This window comes from Giraffa tippelskirchi, chromosome 1 (genome assembly GCF_054371585.1).
Source record: "Giraffa tippelskirchi isolate mGirTip1 chromosome 1, T2T-mGirTip1v1.2.pri, whole genome shotgun sequence".
NCBI classification, from domain to species: Eukaryota; Metazoa; Chordata; class Mammalia; order Artiodactyla; family Giraffidae; genus Giraffa; species Giraffa tippelskirchi.
Window position 1 is genome coordinate 27,298,695 of NC_137275.1, and position 21,438 is coordinate 27,320,132.

Sequence of the window (21,438 nt, forward strand, 5' to 3'; positions counted from 1 at the left end):
TTGCTGATGCCTTGGCCCTTTCCCCCTTCTCTGAATAACAGATTTTATAGGACACCCATGACACAGCCTTACCTAGGAGGTAGTGTATACATTGGCTAAGAATATTGTTCTGGAATTAGAGGGTTCAAATTTAAGCTTTTGGTTCTGCCAATTACTAATTATATGACATTGAACAAATTCATTTATTTCCCCAAGCCTCAGTTTCCCTGTCTGTAAAACAGGAATAAAAAATGTTTACTTCATAGAGTTGTTAGGATTAAATGAGATAATACATTTGAAGTACTCACATAATGTTTTTACATTGAAAACATTCAATCGTAGCTAGTAATAGTAGGAGGAGGAAGAGGTGGAGGTGTGCTACAAGCCCACAACACCCCAGTTTCTTCCCAGTAGCAACAAGAACAGAATCTGTGAGTATTTTGTCCACCAAATTGCTATTTCAGAGTCCTGTCTCCCATAGAGTCATAGATTTATTCATTTTGCTGTACAGTAGAAATTAACACAACATTGTAAAGCAACTATACTCCAATAAAAATTAATTTAAAAAGAAAAAATTAAAAAATATATTTTTATAAAAAAAAGAAGTACATTTAGCCAGTGAACCAATGATGCTGATGGAATGAATGACTCGATTATTTCATTTTGTTAACAAGTTGACACATGACATTAGTCTTTGAGAAATAACTTTATAATGTTGCTGTTTATTGCTTGCTGCAATAACATTATCTCAGACAACAGGTACAGAAGAATCTGTTTACTGTGTTCTTTTCAGAAAATGAAATTCACCACAGGACAGCTAGGAAGTAGGTAAGTTGGTCTTCCTCTCTTTTCTCAGAAACCTGGAAAGAAAAAACAGTATCTTGTGCAGCAAGGGAATATGAAATGATAGAAAGCCATATACATGGCTCAATATCCCATATACATGAGCTAGAAAGCCATAAAAAACTCTTAGTGGTAGCGGTGTTTTGCTTTTTGTAGATCCAAACCTGCCCTCTGGCCAGGTGGTGGGGAGGCAGGGGGCGGTGTTGAGGTTTCTCTTTCCCGACATTGAACATCATGCTATGTCTACTCAACCTTTTGTTTCTAAAGTCTGTGAATAAGTCTTCCAGAAACTGCAGGGGAAAAGGGATCCTTTATATACCTTTTTGAAATTACAAACATACCACTTTTCTTTTATGTAAATCCTGTAGTAAGGCTCTTAGAACAAGTTACTGAGGCCTGTCTGCCCATCCCAGCCCCCTCCTCCCCCTGTGAACTTTCGTATTAATAGATTCTTTGCCTTTCTTTTCTGGTCCAGACATCTGAGTGCAGTAGCAGGAAGGCAGAAGAGTGGATGTCTTTATATTCAGAAAACTGCTGGGACAGTAAGACGGTGCTATAGCACAGACACAGCAGTGCCATCCCAGCCATCAAGAGTGACTGACACCCAGAGACACATTACAGGACCAGTACTGGGGTTTGTTAGTGCAAGGCCAGGGGGATAAACCAGAAATGTTAGTGCAAGGCCTGGGGGATGAACTAGAAATCGACAGTGAAGCATGAGAGGGGAAAAGCAAAAACGACCAAAGAAGTTACCAATGCATTTAGCCTTTGATTGAGATAGAAGGCATTACCTTAGGTGGGTTTTACTTGATGTTTTTCAAGCAGCCTGACTTTTGGCTGCCAATTTTGGACTCTGAGAGAGAAAAAATAGAAATAAAAACATATAGGAAAATTTTTGAGAAACCTCCATACTGTTTTCCCACAGTGGCTGCCCCAATTTACATTCCCACCAACAGTGTACAGGGGTTTCCAAACACTAAAAATAAAACTGCCTTATGACCCAGAGATATATATCAAAAAAAAAAAAAAAAGAAACTCACTAATTTGAAAAGATACAGGCAGCCCAGGGGCTTCCCTGGTGGTCCAGTGACTAAAACTCTGCACTTCCAATTCAGAGGGCCTGTGTTCAATCCCTGGTCAGGGAAGTAGGTCCCACCTGCCACAACTAAGACCCAGTGCAGCCAAATAAATAAATAAATAAATTTTTTAATGAAAAGATACATGTAGACCAATGTTCATAGTAGCATTATTTACAACTGTCAAAATATGGAAGCAAGTTTAAATGTCCATCAACAGATGAGTGGATAAAGAAGATGTGGTATGTATGCACAATGGAATATTACTCAGACATAAAAAGGAATGAAATTTTGCCATTGAAACAACATGGATGGACTTGGAGGGAGACATCGCAAGGAGGAAGCAGGGTCCTGTGGGGACTTCCATTTTCTTTGTTTGACCAGGAATACCAGTTGAATTCCAGAGAAAAGAGCTGGAAATACCTCCTCTTTGAAGCAGGCCTCAGGCTCCTGGGCTTTGCAGCACTTCTCCACCACATTCGTGAAATCCGCCAGCAGTGACCACAGTTCCTCCCCTGCAAGCTCAGGCTTCAGTTTCACTAAGTTGACAAGAAACCTGTGACCCAATGATGTCAAACAGAATCAATTAACAGTTTCTTTCTGGAACCCCTCTTCTCCAGAAGGCTTGTTACAGAATTATATCTTTGAAATCTCTGTTTAGGTGAATGTAAAAAGTTAAAATAGTCTACTTTTGAAAGGAGGTCCTGAAACCTTTCTGCTAAACACATGGGATGGATTGATTCCATGATAACATTCTTTGGAGGCTTATGTAATTATGGACAAAATTGTATAAAATGTGGGAACATATAGAAAGTCTTCTCTATGCACAATATTGTAGAATATGTGACTTTTGATGTTTCTAGAAAATTCATTTCAAAGCATTCTTTCTTCCTCAGTAACTGAGTTCTGTTTCCACTCCACTTGGTACAGACACTGCCTACATCCAAAAAAAAAAAAAAAAATCTGATTCTTTGGCATTTATAGCATTGCCTGAGGAAACAGAAGCAAAATTCCTATCCCCTTTGGGCCTCTCATATCGTCAAACATTAAGAGAGATTCTCAGAGTAAGTATCTATGACATTCTGTCATTTAATAATAAATCTCTGATTTATTATGAACCTCCTATTAGCCTTTTTATGGCCACCCTCACTCACGTTTCCAAATCACAGTCTGGACACTCCAAGTCTCTAGCAAAGGAAAAGACTAAGTTTTATAACTGGATAGACTGGACAGTTTGACAGAAGGAACAGGATTACAACATCAAGATCACACATCCATTACAATAAACCTTCTCATTAAAACATGATGTGTCTTCAGCCTGAAGAAAATGATGAACAGAAGAGAAGGTTGATACCTGTCTTTTTTCCTCTGGAGTTCCTCGTTATGAGCCTGACACAAGTCTGCGTGAAAGGTAAATAACCCTTGAGAGGTAGATGGAGGCACATATGTTTTATCAGGTTCCAAGCTCTCAAAGCAGGACCTTCTGAAGGCAAAATTTGTTTTACAACAGTGGTCCACAGTAGGGTTGATATTTCGATTTTCATTTATTCCACATAACTCTCCAAGAACTAAATCCACCTGTACCAATGAAAGTTGCAATGGAGTTTTGAAATATGGTAGATGAATTGTTAGTTTGTTCTAATATCACTGTCAACTTAGAAAAGCCTCTGCAATCATAACATGACACTATGCGCAAAAAAAAAAATAGAGGCTGAAGTACTAAATGGCATTATAACAAAAATTCAAGCCATAGTAATTTAAATTCCTATAGAATTAAGCTTAACATATATACAAATTTGTGACTTCGAGCTGAGAGCTGCAAACAGCTAACTGAAAGCATCAGCAGGACACAGTGACACTTAGATTTTGTCCCCTCCTGGGATGTCCCCCACACATGGGCCACCCCAGACCTAAAGAGATATGCCCAACACAAACTGGACTGGAAGCAGTAATTCTCTTACTGACCTGGTGGGACAAGAAGGAGAATTTATAATGTTACTTAAAATTATGAAGTTTTCTCTGTCATCCTGAAACAATACTATGATTCCAAGTAACTTGCTCTAACGAATTACTTCCAGTATAAATAAGAAGAAATGGGACTTGGCTGTTGGTCCAGTGGTTAAGAGTCTGCTTGCCAATGCACAGGACACAGGTTTGATCCCTGGTCCGGGAACTAAGATTCCACATGCTGCAGGGCAGCTAAGCCCGTGCACCCCAGAAGCCCATGCTTTACAACCCCTGCTCTGCAACAACATAAGCCACCGCAATGAGAAGCACATACACCACAATCGGAGGGTGGCCCCCACTCGCTGCAAGTAGAGAAAGCTCACCGGCATCAACAAAGCCTCAGTGCAGTCAAAAAACAAAGAAGTAAGAAAGATGATCTGGAGATCCCCAAGCAACTATTCAAGACATTCTCTTTAGTTCCTCAGGATTTTGACACAGAGAGCTAAAAATAAAACTTGACATTCCTTGCTTAACAATGTGAAGAGAGGAAGGCAGACAATCACTTATAAATCAATGAGTGCAGGTATCGTTGTTTTTTTTTTTTCTTTTTAGGAACAGTCAGGTATGTGGGCCAGGCTCACCAAATTATCAACGCAGGCGAACTCTTCACTCAGGGTACAGCAGGTGGTCAAAGCTATCACCATTTCCTTGCCAAGAAAGGTCAGTTCTTCAGTGGAGAGCTGGGGGGCTAGCTTCGTGAGATTGATGAGGTAACTGAAAGAGCATATGTCTGTTCTGAACAAAAGCAGAAGCCCATCTTCCCTTGCTTAGCCACCTGAAACCCCAACCCTGCAATTCTAGGGACAACCAATGGAAGGGTAATGTAAACCTCAGCTCTCTCATAAAATGGTAGAGATCAGTCTCTTCACCCCCCATTTTCCTGCATCCTGCCTCCTATAGATCTCTGTATATTGGCTTCCTTCTAATTTCATGACAACTCAGAAACTATCAGATTTGCACATCGTGTGTCATCTGTGATGATAGGAGTGCCTTGGCGGCAAGTATCTTGGCTAGCTGGTGTGTAAAATCCTACTTGAAATCCCTTGCATTGTAAATAAACATTTCAAAGGCAAAATTTAATAAATACATGTTGGAAAAGGATAATCTGAGATGAAGGAAGCAAGAAACAAAGATCTTTCATGGACTGAGTTCCCAGCTAACAACCCAACTGCAGAAATAGTGAAAACATATTTTTTAAACTGTGTTTTGTTTTGAAGATGTTTGGTTTCAATGTACAATACATTAGCATGGTAATTAATTTTAAAAATTCAGAAAAAACTTCACATTATTCATGAATGTTCAAAAAGTACTTAAAAAACAAATATTAAAGTGTTAAGCAAATCCAAAATTATTTCTTTAAACTCCATAAGATGGGCTTAAATCTTGGGAAGAGCATCTTTTCCTTGGGAAAATATAACAACCTGAAGTTTGCTCCATTCCATTCCCCATGCCTGAAATGGGGCAAAATGCAGCAATTCTGTGTTGAGAGTGAAAAAGATAAGTCTAAACAAAAACTAAAGCATTAGATAATCAATTTGCCTGATTCCTGACAAAGTTTTAAAATGACAGCTCAGTGTGAATTCTTAACTCTTATGATATTATTCTTTTCAGAATTTATGAATTCATCACAAAAGGGCTGAGCTAAATTTTTGACACTTTGTGGCCATCTTTATTTTATCCTGGTCACAAGGATTAACCTGCTTATTGAAACAACTTACTGGTATTTCAAGTCATCCTTCCCCAAATTCTGAAAATGTTCACATTCTCGTTGTACTATCTTGAGGCTTTTCTCTGTTGTCTCATTGAATCTATTTTCCTGGAAATAAGAACAATCATGCTTTTGAAAATTTTATCTAATCATAAATTTAATCATAATATTCATGTTGACTTGTCTAATTCCTTTTTTATACTTACATAGTATCTTCAAACTATCATTATCATAAATTAGTCACTAAGTTGAGGGTAGTTTTCTATATATGTATGTTAGAATTTGAATCTTTTTAATAATAGTTAGATTTATAGATATGGTATTTGCCAAAATGCCGAAGTTTAAATTTTCATCATCATTACCTCCGATATTTTATAGAGCTTTAAAGTTTACAAAGTGGAATTCAAATCTGATACTGACAATGATCATACAGATTTTCCCTTTAAAGTGGCCAGAGAAGTCATCGGGCCCTGTGAAGTCAAGTGACTTGCCTAGAATTACCCAACAGGCAAGTATTGCTACAGAACACTTTTAATCACATGTATCTTTTTTATACCATCTTTTTAATCGTTTAGAATTGGAATTTAAAACCTCCAATAATTGTCTGCAAATATTTGACAATCTCTCACATAGCATAAAGTTGGACACCAACTAAGTGGCCACCAGGGAGAAAACTACACACCCGTGGATGGATGCTGTAGGATGAATTGTATCTTCATATAATAAAAACTTTTTTAGCACTATGCTCCATTTAAGGATCAGGAACAGACCTCCTCATTAGGGACAGTGGCAAAGCTAGACAAAACTCAAGTCTTCTTACTTCTTGCTCAAATATGAATGGGTATAAACTGGCATTTTTGGCAAGTGGGGGTAATTTTTTAAACAAAGCGAAGCAACATATATCAAATGAATGAGAAGCAAATCAAAAATGTCAAATAAATAATTTCTGTAATACACAAAAATGCATATGAACTGATATTAAAAACACACTAATTTCAGCAGGAAAACCAGTAAAAGATGTGAACAAACTGTTCACAGGAAATTATAAATACAGTAGCAAAAATCATATAGGAAAAGCTTAGCTCCATTATAAAATAGATTCTTAAATGTTTAATTGAATAACTTTGCTATGCACCTGAAACTATCACATTTTTAATCAACTATATCCCAATATAAAATAAAACGTTACAAAAATCAACTAAATTCTTAAAACACAGTCACTATTTAGCAAAGTTAATTTTCATGTGCAGTGTTGGTGAAGGTGGGGGTGAAACGAACATTTTCAACACTATATTGGACTATATGCTGGTAATAACTTTCTAGATAGCAACTTAGTCATTTGTATCAATTATTTTTTTATTTTGAAGTCTATATATTTTGATGTAGTAATTTTCCTTCTGATAATCTATCTTAAGCAAATAGCCATAACTATTAATAGAGATGAATGAAATGAGATACTTAGGGTCACTTATAAAATTTATAAAAAGCTAAATAAATATCCAAAATGTCAAAGATACAGTAGAAGAGCATTTAGATATATTATTATGATGGAATACCATCATGTAAAATAAAGTGAATTTTTTTAAAGTCTGTTTAATAATGTAAAATGTTTTTTATGACAGCAAATAAAAACAAATCCAAAAACTTCTTCAGAAAATATTGTCCAAATGTTATTTTTAAACATACATATAAATAGACTCATATATGCATAGAAAAGATGAAAAAAATGTTAATTAAAGCTATTTGTTGAGGACAGAATAAGAAAGTTTTTACTTTTTTCTTTATAACTCTTAGTAATTTCTTAATCATCTTTAATAATCATTTATTATTTTTATAATCATAAAAAATCCAAGATGCCTCAAGAAAACACAAGAACACATAAATAAAAATACAAATATTTAATCAGAAGAGTTTTTTGCCTCAACACATAGGATGCGTAGTTCTAAACATTATGTGTAACCCAAAGAGATGATGTTGGTCTTCCCAGTGATAGCTTACACTGAATTTTAGCTAGACTCAGATTGGTCAATCACACTTTCTACCCTCTGAACCAGAATTAAATTTTGATAGTTTTTAAGTGTTTGTTGTTCCGTTTGTTTAATTCTCTGAGCCTACTAGGATGGAACCTACCGCATGACGGTAACACTCGGGAGGGTTTTCCATGTTACAACACTCTTTCAGGAGATCCTCATACACTTTAGCAATTCTTAACAGCTCTGGTGTGGACAGTTCTGAATGTCTCCTTGAGTACTCATAAAGAAACCTGTGACGTGCAAAATATTTTGTACATTAGAACTTCAAGAAAGAGCAAAACACCAAATCCTGCTATCTTTTACTCTGGGAAGACCTTTTATTACTGAGTCTGCCTTCAAATCCTGTTTCATCTTTCTCTGGTGAAGGAGTGACTTAAGAGGACATTTTGACAAAAGAGACCATGTTACAAAGATTTTCTTCCATATTATGTTTTAAAATAGCAATATTTTTTACTTGGAGGGATAGAAAGGTTAAAGGTATTTATCATTCATTGTTAAAATGATTTTATCCATAAAGCATCAGAAATAGTAGATAATGCTACCAAGGCTTTAGGATATACATATCGAGTATAATTCTGTTGGAAAATGCATTTGGACTTCCATCGTGAGATTTTGGGAATATGGCTTCTCCTAACTCCCGCTGCACCTGGGGAGAGATTGTGGAGCAGACTTTGCCCATTACTTCATCCAGTCACTTGTCATTTATGGGAGTAATCACCCCTGCTGGTCCAAATCATTGGCAGTCATTTCCATGACCTCAGTGAGGCATTGTAAGGGTAGAGGTGGGTGTGATTAGAGGACAAAGTGGGAAAGGGAGAGGAAGAGGCTAACACTTATTAAGCCCTTAGTAGGTGCAAGGCATTGGATCAAGCTTTGGGCATAGGAGACAAAGATTGGCTTCCTAGCCTTTATAAAACACTGTCTCATTTAACTTCATTTAGCCCTCAACATAAGTAGTATTTCACAGCTGAGGAAACTGTCTCAGCCCAGTAAAGCACCTGGCTATTGGCTTCCTTGGTGGCTCAGACAGTAGAGTCTGCCTGCAATGCAGGTAGACCTGGGTTCAATCCCTGGGTTGGGAAGATCCCCTGGAGAAGGGAATGGCTACCCACTCCAGTATTCTTGCCTGGAGTCATGGCCAGAGAAGCCTGGCAGGCTGCAGTCCATAGGTCAGGAAGAGCCAGACATGACTGAGCGACTAACACTTTCACTTTGTAAAATTTGAACCTAGGTCCCAGAGGACGCCTACTTCATTCTTTTTAAACCAAGCCAACTCTCTTCTCAAGAGAGCTGTTTTCTTTAACTACCCTGTGCTATTTGCAATTTTCTTCATAGAAATATCATCTTTATTCTTTTGAATTAAGTAAAAATGATCTATGTTTTGTGAGAGTCATATGTCACGAAAGTTTTTCAAGTCCAAGGGACTTTTGTCATCTCTTTTTGTCTTGTAGGCTTTTTTCTCTTGATTAATCTTGGCTTTTCTGACATCTCTCCTCTTCTCCATTTACCTTCTCAGTCCCAGTTGTGAGATATAGTCCCATATTCTAAAGCAGTGGTGTTTAACTTCAGAGAATCAAGGGCTCCTTTTAATATTTCATACAAGCCATGAACTTTTTCCTCAGGAAAAAAATTACACCCAAAATCTCACCACCAAAATATTGTAAACAAAAACCCCTGGAAGAAAACCCCTAGCGTGGCAGATCCACTGAGGTCTTGCATCAAATATTGGCATCCAGAAAAACTTCACCTAAACTGTTTCTGGTTCAGCGTGTTCATTGCTGCTCTATCATTTCTCCCCATGCTTCCCACCCTATCTTAGTTGTCATGGTGATGATGCTGGAGATGATGAGAATGAGGATAAGGATGAAAACTGCTTCCATTTAGCAAGTCTATGTCAGGCACAAGTGAAATGTACTGCATAAATCATTTAGTTTAATTTGACTGAGCATCCATGATTCATGAGAAGCAATAGAGCTTAGTGGTTATAAGAACAGGAATCTGGAGCCACATTGGTTGCATTTGAACCCTCACTCCACCACATATTAGTTGTGTGACTTTGAGCAAGTTATTTAACATCTGTGCTTCAGTTTCCTGGCCTGTAAAATGATGATTTAAAAAGTATTCTAACCACAGAAGTTTGTTTTGAAAATTAAATTGATTGACAGATGAGAAGACCTGAAAATTTGTTTAAGTATTCAATAACCTGTATCTTCAGTCCAGACATCCTTCCAGAATTTCAGGTTCATATATAAAATCATCTTACGACATTTCCACTGCATTACCTCACAGGCACCTCAAAGTCAATGCGTGTACCCCTCACAGGCACCTCAAAGTCAATGCGTGTATCCTAAGATGCTTCAGTCGTGTTCAACTCTTTGCAACCCACTGGACCGTAGACTGCCAGGTTCCTCTGTCCATGGGATTCTCCAAGCAAGAATACTGGAGTGGGTTGCCATGCCCTCCTCCAGGGGATCTACTTTACCCAGGGATTGAACCCTCATCTCTTACGTCTCCTGCATTGGCAGGCAAGTTCTTTACCACCAGCGCCACCTGGGAAATCAATGTGGTCAGATAAAAATAATTTCTCTTTCCCACAAACCTTCCCCCATACTTCCCATCTCATTGAGTCTGAAAACTACTTACCAACCACCTAAGCCCCAAACTGGGATTCATTCCAGATGAAGTTTCTAAAAGACAAAAGTGATTTTGTCCTTCCTTATTCTTCAATGAAAACCCTTCGGTGGCATCTTGTTACTTAGCATATCTGGATGATCTGACCCCATGTGCCTCTCCCTACCCTCTTCTCTCACTGCAGAAACCCTAGCATAACCACATACCATGCAGTTTCACACTTCTATCAGTGTTCTACCCCTTCTATCCAGATTATCAGCATTTCTTCAAGTACCTCCTCCCCATCAAGACTTTTCAGAGTTCCCAAGGACTTCCTCTTCTGTCCCCATATTGCCTATGGTCTAGTGCTTTCAGAAATTAAAGAGTGTTTCTTGCACTCATATATTTATGAAGCTGTCTCTTTCCACACCACACTTCTATTGATGAAAGCTTATTGGAGGTTAAAACCCTGTTTAACTTGGTAAAGCCCCTGTATTATATTGAGTTGGCCAAAAAGTTCATTTGAATTTTTTCCATAACATCTTACAGAAAAAAATCCGAACGAACTTTTTGGTCAACCCAGTTATTACTGACAAACTTTGAATGATTGAATATACTCATATGAATTTTATATACAATTCCTAAAATACAGACAGGTTAGCTTGTCCCAATGATTCTACCAGGATTCAAATCTATTTGCTTTTGCTTCCAAGTCAGCTAAACAGTGGTGGGAGCTGGGGGAGAAGGCAGGGGAGAGCGTGGCAGATAAGCCTGCAAATTCTTGGGAAGAACCTCCTGGGTCATATCCTTAATCTGCCATATTTTAACTGTGAAACTTAAACAAATTATTTAACTTCTCTGTACATCATTTTGCTCATCTGAAAATTGGGAGAAATCACGCTTATTTTACATGACTGCTGTGAGAATTAAAATAGATAATCCCTACTCAGCCCACTGTCTGGCACATATCAAGTACTCAATAAATGTTAGCCATCACTGTTATAGCACAGTTGCGATTTCTAAAATAATGTAAAAGGGTTACAATCTAAAACCATGATTTTTAAAAATTATGTGGTATACCCAATGATTTAAATGGTTCCTACGTCTTCCACCCAAGTTAGCCAAAATAGATCAAGTCATAAGTTTCTGTTTGCCTTATAAATGTCAATATAGAGGTATGTTACTCAGCCATGAAGTTCGCTTGGTCAGCATCTCGTTTCTCACACACATTGTCACTTTCAATAAATTTTGCTTCTCTTAAAGATAAGTCGTTTGGTCTATCATCTTTATTGGAGTAAATGATACACTCTCCACGCTCTGGTATTTTCTTTTCACAGCAGTCTTTGATTTTGCTGGAGATGGAATCTTGTTTTGAACAAATATGGCTCATAACCTTGCTCTGTATCAAATAAGAATGAGAAATGACTTTATTTTCATAAGTTCTTCAGGGCTAGATTTTCCTTCATAAATGGAATGCAAAACCAACCATATGTATAACATCTATAATTGTTTCATCAACTAATTTGATAGCTAATTAAATTTTGTATTGATTTAATACAGTGAACTTTCATTTTAATGCAAGCTTGATTTCTTAGGATTTTAGATGGTGTAATTATGAAAAATAGACTCATACATTTATTATTTGTTAGCTGGAATTTTTTTAAAGGTGGTCTAACCCCTGCTTCTTCCTCCAGACTCTTCAGAATGAGGCTGTACATTTCTCCTACTCGCTGTTCCAGCTTCACGTGAACTACATTGAGTTTCATCAAAGTGCTGGATGATTCCAGACACTCCAACTCTGCTCAAGCTGTTCCCCTTCCTGGACTCTTCTTCTGGGGAACACTGAAAGTGAGGAATGAGATGGAGCTCCAGGCTGAGATGAGAAATGGAATGGAGGTTCGTACCATGTTTCCAGCAAATCACACAGAACCAGGGAGTCCATCTTTGCAGACAAATATACATCTCACCTACGGCCATCATTATTCAGGGCAACACATCTCTTACTGTCTGAAATTTCATTTCTATTTTGAATGAAGTATACCATTCAATTGCTCTTATTTCTACATAAAGCCATCAAAAAAAAGGATTTTAAAAATATAATATGATCCCTTAGTCTCAGCTCCAAACTTCACAGAAAACTCCAATTATATCCTAATTCAGTACATTAAATTCAATATTATAAAACCAACATCCCTATAAATGACCAAATAATACACAAACAGTGAGTGAGACTGCTTTTCATTGCAATAAAGTTAAGGACAAAATAATTCTTGGGGACATCTATTGTCCATTACTTGAAATAAAATATATATATATATCTCTCTTCATACTCCAAAATTCAAGTTATTTAATGAGCATGATGTTTTGTTTTGAATTTAAAACAGTAAGACTAATTTAAACATCACTAAAAAAAAATCTAATTTCAACTAAGAAATCAGGATTATTTTTAATGAAATTGTGTTACCTTCATATGCATGAACAACTTCAACTAGGTCACTATTATATTTACCAGTATAAGTCCTTAGAGAATCACTTTAAAGACTACAATAAGAGTTATTTTAAATGAACATATTCACTTATTTGAAAAGACTGTTCCTAAGTATCCTGAAGAAACTCCGAGAGAGCAACTCTTATAAACATAAAGATCACCAGTCATTTTCTGAGCTTTACTGCTAATTTCTAATATCTCTAAAAGAGTATTTGTAATATTAAAGAAAACTTTGGTCTGGCTGAATGAATGTTCACAAATTCTAAATTCCTGGGGATTATGTCATGTGCATTTAGTCACATAAAATAGAATCAACTAAGTAATGTAAAAGCAATCTCATTCATTAAAAACTCCAATGCTTTATTTGGCCTCATTTGTTAATACTTTATTTTTTATTTTATTTGGTTCATGTTATTATTTTACAATTGATTTTTATTGAAGTATAGGTGTTTTACAATGTGTGTTAGTTTCAGTCACATATATATATATATATGCATACATATATACATATATATATAACTGAACATATATGTAAAAGACTATATATTATTTTTTCAGATTCTTTTCCATTTCCATTAGAAGATACTACAAGATATTAAATGTAGCCCCCTGTACCAAACAGGAGGTCCTTGTTGTTTATCTGTTTTATATATGGTAGTTCTATCTGTTATTCCCAAATAACTTATTAACATTATTATTTTATTGTAGTGAGTAGCCACAGATTAAGGCAACTTCAGAATAAAAAATAGCCACCCTGAAATCACTATTTTTGCTTGGTTTTATAGAATATTTACCCTGCCACGGATGCACTGCACAACATCCCCTTCACAGCATCCATCATATTTGGAAGAAACATCTTCTAGAAGGGAGGTAAGTTGCTTAAATTCAATCTTGGGGAATTTTTGACTAAGTACAGCAATGTTTCTGGAAACAGAATTGATAAATCACTAAAACAACTTGAACAGCAAATAGACAAAAAGAAGTTCTTTACTAATACAGTATATGTAGCTGCAGTAAGCATTGGTATCCTTGTTTTTTCACCAATAGCTTTACCAAATAACTGTTTATACATTCATTACTTGGCCCACATGATCATTTTGAAACTCTTAGGTTGATATTTTGAGTTCTAGTTCAGGACTAGGGGGGAAAAAGGCCTGAAAGATATGCCCTCTTCCACAATTGTTATAGAAAAACACATTTTTTAAGGACCACCATTTCTTCTTGTGAGTCCATGGCAGGCATAGATAACTCATCACATCACCCTTTTTCACTGATCTATTTTAAATCTCAGAATTTCTCACAAAACATTGCACTAGTACCATTGCTCTTTGGCTAGGTAAGATGCGAAATAAAATGTATCCCTAGAAGGTAGTTTCCTGGTTATTAAAGTCAAAGATGGATGGATAAGTCATGTCTAAAGCATTTGGAGGTTTTAAAACTCTGACTGGGAACTCCCAGACCCATTCACATTCCCAACTAACCAAAAACTAACTCAGAAGTAGCCCTCATTCTCCCTGGGGTCTCCCCATCTTTCAGGGCTTCTCTCATCCTGATCTAATGCCCTTGTTCTGAGCAATCCAAGCAGATTAATCCCCACCTCAAAACCCCTGAGGATCTAAGAAGAGTATAAATAAAAAGTCATCAATGATTTAACAAAAATGGAACACAGACCAAAAAAAAAAAAAAAAAACAAATAGAAGCAAAAGATAGATTATAAAACTCACATAGATTGTAAGATTTGTGGTCCAAATTTCATAAGTGCCCCACAGGCATTTTTTTGATAAGAAGACAATGCTTTTAAATAGTATATGAAAGTTTCTGCCTGAAGGATAAAGAGAAAATTCTGTTGACGCAAGTGGAAAAATCCCACTATTCTCTTATTTCCTAACCACATGTCAACCAAACAATCCCAATGTTTCCTCAGAAATAGAAAATCTATGGGGTTTTTTAATCTCAGGAAATGTGTATATCAAAATAAATATAAATGTGTGGCACATTATAAAGGCAGAGCCAGTCTTCCTGATGACCAAATTACACTTGCTGAGAAGTGCAGTGCGCAGCAAGCTTGTGCCTCTCTATCAGGATGATTCACTTATATGGTTAAGGACTTGCCCAAGATAGAAGATAAAATGTCATTTTTACCCTGGTTAGTTACTCACTAGTGTTTCCTTCCAATTTACAAGGAAGATAAAACCAGAAGAGACACCCTAGAAATGGGCAATTTTTCAAAGGTCTCAAACAATAAGAAATTTAGATCAGTTAGCAGGTGGCGAATGGGTTGAAAAAACAGTGAAAGTGACAAGAGAACAGCTGATAAGTGGTAAAAAAAAAACTCTTTTGCTATAATTTAATTGTAAGTAAAGATCTACAATTTAGGGTGACTCCCTGTCCTTTTTAATAAGTGTAATACCTACCTTTGTTAAATGGAATGAATGTATATAATAGTAAATGGAATGCCCACCTTTGTTCGAAAGCAGTTAGCTTTCTCTTGTTCTTCACAGCATGTTTTAGTCATCTCCTCAAAACGAGCAGCAACGGTTAGAAGTGTAGGAGCAAAAACGAAGGGGTTCCTTCTGGAAACTTCATAGACATAACTTCAAAAGGAAAAAGAGAAGGAAGGAGGGAAGGGGGAAAACAAGAAAGAAGTGAAGGAATGGTAGACAAGGGAAGGGAAAGAGAAGATTAAAAAAGACAAGATCAAGTTGCGAGAGTAAAGGTGAGAGGAAGAAGGCCGTCCCATTACTGAAGACTTCAAAGGAAGGCAACATTACTCAGTCTCCAAAAATGTCATACCACTGAAGTTGCCAACTCCCAAATAAGAATGATGATTGCAGTTCTAATCTTGAATGCAAGGCCCTGGCTATTCTCTTTTCTTCCCCATGAGGCCAGATGGTCTGCAGCTCTCCTTGTCATGAAAGAACAGCTACCTATACAGACTCCATCTGAGATTCAGAGATCGTAATCACTTACATGTAAAAAGAAAACTTTGTGATTTAAGCTTTCCAGAAAAAATCTCTGCTTCTGCAACTATTGCATTGCTAAGCATCCATTGACTTAATGTTTATCTTTGGTAAAAGCTGCACCTTCCCTTTTGAAAGACCATGTATTTCCTCCAGTAGTGCTTTCATACCATGCACACACTTGGGCTCTGGGGCTTATCCCATTAGAAAATACACATCATTATTGAAAGGATCTTGAAAGCAGGTTTCATATCTTGTTCATCTTCTCAACAATGACCACAGAATCTGACACACAAATGCATGTTGAATAAACTAACTGATCCGTAAACCCAGCTATGTTCCTTTGGAATAGATACTGAATTTAGCCTAAGAATAATTCTTCAATTAGATGATTTTTCTACTAAAATTAAACTTACTTATTCAAAAAAGATTCCCTGTTATTTTTGTAAGTCTGGCATTTCTCTTCAGGATCCAGAGTAGGGAGAGGAGGCAAAAACCCTATATCAGCTTTCTTATTATGGAAGAAACAGTGTCTTCTTTCAAAGTCAACCTTACAGCAGCAGTGTGAAAAGTTATACTTTTGTGGCAGTCCCTCCATGGCACATATGTTTTCCAGTAAAACCTCATTCTGGACAACAGAAAAGGAAAAGACACATTTTATTCATTGCAACATTTTTCAGGCTTCTGAGATGACACAATGGAGACAATGAGTGGTGAGTGTCACTCTTTGAGAAAGATTCCAGGATGTTCCCAATATTACCAGCAGAGCATCTCTACTCACAGCCTTGACAACCATCCTACACTTTGGGAAACTCTCTCTATCCTATCCTGAGTCCTCTTAACCTCTTCCTATCTCTTTTCTGCCTACATCTCCCTTACATAGTGGCTTTTTTTCTTCTCTCTCAAGGTAACAGGGTCAGAGTGTAATGGGTTGGCAAAGTATTTAGTGGTAATGTTTAGTAATAGCTTTCTAGCGATGCAGATGGTTACTCTATTGAGGGGATGCCAAGAAAAGAGGGTGTGACAGTAGAGTACATATTGAGAGGCAGATAAAGAAGGTAACTTTACTTCCATGCACTTTGCATGGCTTTTGGTTTAGTCTTTCTATCTGTGTACTTATGGCAAGGACTGCAAGCTCATAGCCAATTCCTCCTGTGCATCAGTACACAGAATTGCATCTCTCCTAAGAAAGTGCCTTATCCTAAATACTGAAGTCAGGCAAAGTAACAACAAAAGCATAGAGCATCTCTATATTTTCAAGCCAAACATTCTCTCACTGTTGACAAATAAGCTTGTTTGTTTAAGAAATGCAAACAATTTACTTACAGATAGTTTTGAACACTCTGGGAGTGTCCTGTCAGCCAAGCATTTATCTCTGTATTCTGTCATGGCTTTTACCAACATTTCTACTTCTTCAAAGGATGCCTCCTGAATATATTGAGCAAATGCAATGATGGTGCTGCAAGAGTCCACACAGAGTACACAATGATGACCTGCAGAATTTTCATTTATGTCCAACCAAAATCTCATAGGAACACCCACTTGCTAACTTTAGAAAATTATCAAAATATTAAGTCTCTAAGTTTTATAACTTCTTGACAGTTCAATTGCTTCATCCAAATTTTTCTTTAATACTGTATTCACTTTTTAATATGGTATATATTTAATTAATATGTTAGCATTAATAATTCTGGAAGATGTCAGATAAGCTTATAATAAACACCATCATCATCAGAACAAGTTTAGAGGAACTCACATATATCCAACATTATCCTCTATAAATTTCTGGGTGATTCTGACATCATCTGAAAGCAAAGATATTTAAGTTATTATATACCCTGGTATTTTAATATTTTACCAATAAATTGCTATATATAATACATTTTAAAAGTATGAAATAAAAAATGATATAGAAAAAAATAGCATATTTAATATGAAGAAGAGACATCATATGAGCCAAATATTACATCTTAATCACAGTTGATTATGTGCTTAAAAATATTCATTAAGTTGAATTAGCTTGAATTAATCTCAAGACTTTAGATATACTATTGATGACTCCCCAGCCACAAATGTCAAACACAAGCACCATTTCCATGCTAGATAACAGGTATGACTAGAAAAGTAGTATGAAGTTTCATTGTTAAGTGATATAATGCTACAGTTGCACCCAGCAAGAGATTCCAGGCATGCTGGTGGTAGTGTATATTATGATGCTAGCCAGACACAGACATTTAGGTGATCTCTGAACTAGTCTAACACCACTGGTTCCTTTCCAACAAGCACATACTTATCAGAGCACATTTATATTTGTTCATATAGGCTATTTTCACAGAGTCTTTACTTTTTCAAAGTATTGCACTGATTACTATGAGGGAATCAATGATAACTAAAACATCTCCCCTGGACCTTGGGTTCCTAAATACTCTTATAGTGCAGGTGATTCATGAACATGACTGTAATCCAATGTAAAATGTATATGATATTCTACAGTAAAGTGGGTACTAGACAGCATATTAAAAAGCATAGACATTACTTTGCTGGCAAAGGTCTGTATAGTCAAAGCTGTGGGTTTTCCAGTAGACATGGATGGATGTGAGAGTAACAACCATAAAGAAGGATGAGCATCGAAGAACTGATGCTTCTGAACTGTGGTATTAAAGAAGACTTTTGTGAGTCCCTTGGATTGCAAGGAGATCAAATCAGTCAATCCTAAAGGAATCAACCCTGAATATTCATTGGAAGGACTGATGCTGAAGCTGAAGCTCCAAGACTTTGGCCACCTGATGCAAAGAGCCAACTCATTAGAAAAGACCCAGATACTGGGAAAGATTGAAGGCAGGAGGCGAAGGGGATGACAGAGGACCAGATGGTTGGATGGCATCATTGATTCAATGGACATGAGTTTGAACAAGCTCCAGCAGGTGGTGAAGGACAGGAAAGCCTGGCGTGCTACAGTCCATGGGGTCGCAAAGAGTCAGACACGGCTGAGCAACTGAGCAACAGCAACATATAATAGGAATGCTTATGGTCTCTGGGTGAGGAACCAGAAAAGGATTATAGGAGGAGGGGTATATAAGTTGAGCCTGAAAAATGTCCAAGGTTTCAGCTAACTGAAAAGTAAGGAGGCTCATCTTTCTGTGTAGAGAGAATGATGTGAGTAAAAGCACAAAGGTAAGAAGTCCTGGGATGTTTGGGGAACATCAATTAATCAATAATCTCCCACTTTGATGAGAAAGTGAGTCATAAAGAAAAGTAATGGAACCAGAAACAGAAAGAACCTGGATCCAGATTATGTGTGCCTTTCATATAAAGCTGAGGAGTTTGGGCCTCAACTGGAAATCATGAAGAGCCACTGAAAATGTTTATATAGAATAGTAATATCATCATTTCTCTAAACTAAGAAATACCAGCCAGGTAATGGTACGTCTAATGTTCTGGGATCTCCCACAGTATCTAACAAATAGAAAGTAACAAGAACTATTTGTCAAATAGATGTGAGAATGAATGGATGGAGAGGGGGAAATCAAGAAGCTCATTAGGAGACCTTTGCAACTGTCCTGTTGAGAAGTTAGCAGGACATGAATTTTGGTAGGAGTAACAGAGGTGCAAAGGGAAAGGTGGATGCAAAAAATATTGGAGTCAAAAATCAACAGAACTTTTTTTAAAACAAGTTTTTACAAGGGACAAAGGAGAAGGAAAACTCAAAAATGACTATCCTCCTTTAAGCCCTGTGACTGGGCTCACTAGCAGGCACTGTGGTGGTGGTGGTGGTTTAGTCACTAAGTCATGTCCAACTCTTGTAACACCATGGACTGTAGCCTGTCAGGCTCCTCCGTCCATGAGGATTCTCCAGGCAAGAATACTGGAGTGGATTGCCATTTCCTCCTCCAGGGGATCTTCCCGACCCAGGAATCAAACCCAGGTCTCCTGCGTTGCAGGCAGATTCTTTACTGACTGAGCTACAAAGAAAGCCCTGGCAGGCACTGTAAGGGGTACCAAATTAAGACATCCTACACAACTTCAGGGCATGGTAACACTTATAGTATCTTGGTGAACCGCAAAAAGATGATCCTTTCTGGCCAGAGGGATTATAAAAAAAATACCTCCAAACAGATGAAATGTTCCCTTTTTGAGTAGAAGAAATACAAAAGTCACACTTTCCTCCAGGCTGACACTGCTTCAGCTAGGCTTGAGGAAATGTACAGGCTTGCAGGGATTTAAAAATTCCCCAAGTGTGTACAGTTGGAAGAAGCAGGGTCTGGATACTCTTAAGGTGTTTACCATATAATTAGGAAATATGATGAATGACCAAAGTTTCAGTAAAATCTCAACTCATGTCTAATGTTCCACTGTTTCCATACATTACACATAGTTGCAAGAAACATTAATATTTTCAAATCCAAATTATATCTCCCAGCAACACTGCTTATATTACCATTATGCTGGTGACCAATTGCTGGGTGTGATAATTGTCTCTGTCAGTAGATAGGGTAATATGATCCAAAATACAATATCTGGAAAGGTTAGATCAGGGTATCTGATCAGTATATGTAAACTAGGGAGAAGGAGAAAAAAAGCAAGTGAAAATTTAAACTGAAAGAAACCAAAGTTAAAAAATAGAAATTAGCCCAACTTAGTCATTCCTTAGTGGATAGACAAGTAAATTTCTTACCTACATCTTGAGGCTGTGTGGGCAAGGTTAGGGATTCAGTCAAAAAGAAAAAGAAAATAACAAAACCTGTAAGTTTAAACTGTTTCATTTTTTAAGAAATTACATTCACAAAAGAAAAGTAACATGAATGAGGAAAATCAAGTTTTTATATTATTCTTTGACACTATTAGTAAAAAAGTAACTTGCTTAACCTATTTCTCATATACCTCATATTTGATTTTTATTTGATCACTCTGCAGAATTTTTTGCTAATTATTAACCAGGAAAAAAAATTCTCTCAGTGTTTTACTGGAAAAATCTATTGAGTTAGAAAAAGAAGTCCACAGGTTAAGTATGCACAATACCTAGTCAAACAGACAACCCAAAAAAAAAGAAAAATCTTTAACCATTGCAAATGCTAAAAGAGAAAGGACAAGAATAAAAATTCACCAAAGAGAAAGTATAACTAAAAAGATGCTAAATTTCTCTGGTAATCAAAAGGAGTTGAATTTATATTAAATAATTTTATATACTTGATAAAATTAGGGGAAAAAAGATGCTAAATTTCTCTGGTAATCAAAAGGAGTTGAATTTATATTAAATAATTTTATATACTTGATAAAATTAGGGGAAAAATAAGATGTTATTCTGGTAAACATATAGCAAAACAAGTACCCACAAAATCAAAGTTTCTGAACAAGTTTATTATAAGAATTAATAGCCTTAAAGATGTTTGTGTTTTTCATGTTGATGTTTGACAGAAACCAACAAAATTCTGTAAAGCAATTATTTTTCCATTTAAAAATACATAAATTTTAAATTTTATAAAAAAGGTGGTTCTGTTATTTCAACCAGTCACTCAAATTCTGGGAACCTAACTAAGATCATGATCCTAAATAAGGAAATGTTTTTAGTACATGATATAAAAGAAGAAATCTATTTCTTAGTTATGGCCACTGAAAGGACACAAAAACAATAGCTACCAGGTAGCTATTTGGTGCCCTGGGAGCCCATTTTGTGCGTCTATCAGGTTTTAAACACTCTTCTCCACTGTAAGAATCCTGGACTTCTAAAACTAAG

At 36.6% G+C, this 21,438-nt stretch overlaps 1 protein-coding gene across 1 annotated transcript; it reads right to left on the reverse strand.

Moving 5' to 3' along the window:
* Positions 1 to 681: 681 nt before the first annotated feature.
* On the reverse strand, positions 682 to 20,499 carry AFM (afamin). The gene is made up of 15 exons (XM_081529864.1): positions 20,380 to 20,499; positions 17,461 to 17,509; positions 17,031 to 17,163; positions 16,121 to 16,332; positions 15,206 to 15,338; positions 14,469 to 14,566; positions 13,539 to 13,668; positions 11,441 to 11,655; positions 7,744 to 7,876; positions 5,624 to 5,721; positions 4,487 to 4,619; positions 3,253 to 3,476; positions 2,322 to 2,454; positions 1,614 to 1,675; positions 682 to 839 (listed from the first exon to the last, which is right to left on the reverse strand). The coding sequence occupies exons 1-14, from the start codon at positions 20,465 to 20,467 to the stop codon at positions 1,640 to 1,642; spliced, it is 1,815 nt and encodes a 604-aa protein (XP_081385990.1). The 5' UTR covers positions 20,468 to 20,499; the 3' UTR covers positions 682 to 839; positions 1,614 to 1,639.
* Positions 20,500 to 21,438: the final 939 nt, after the last annotated feature.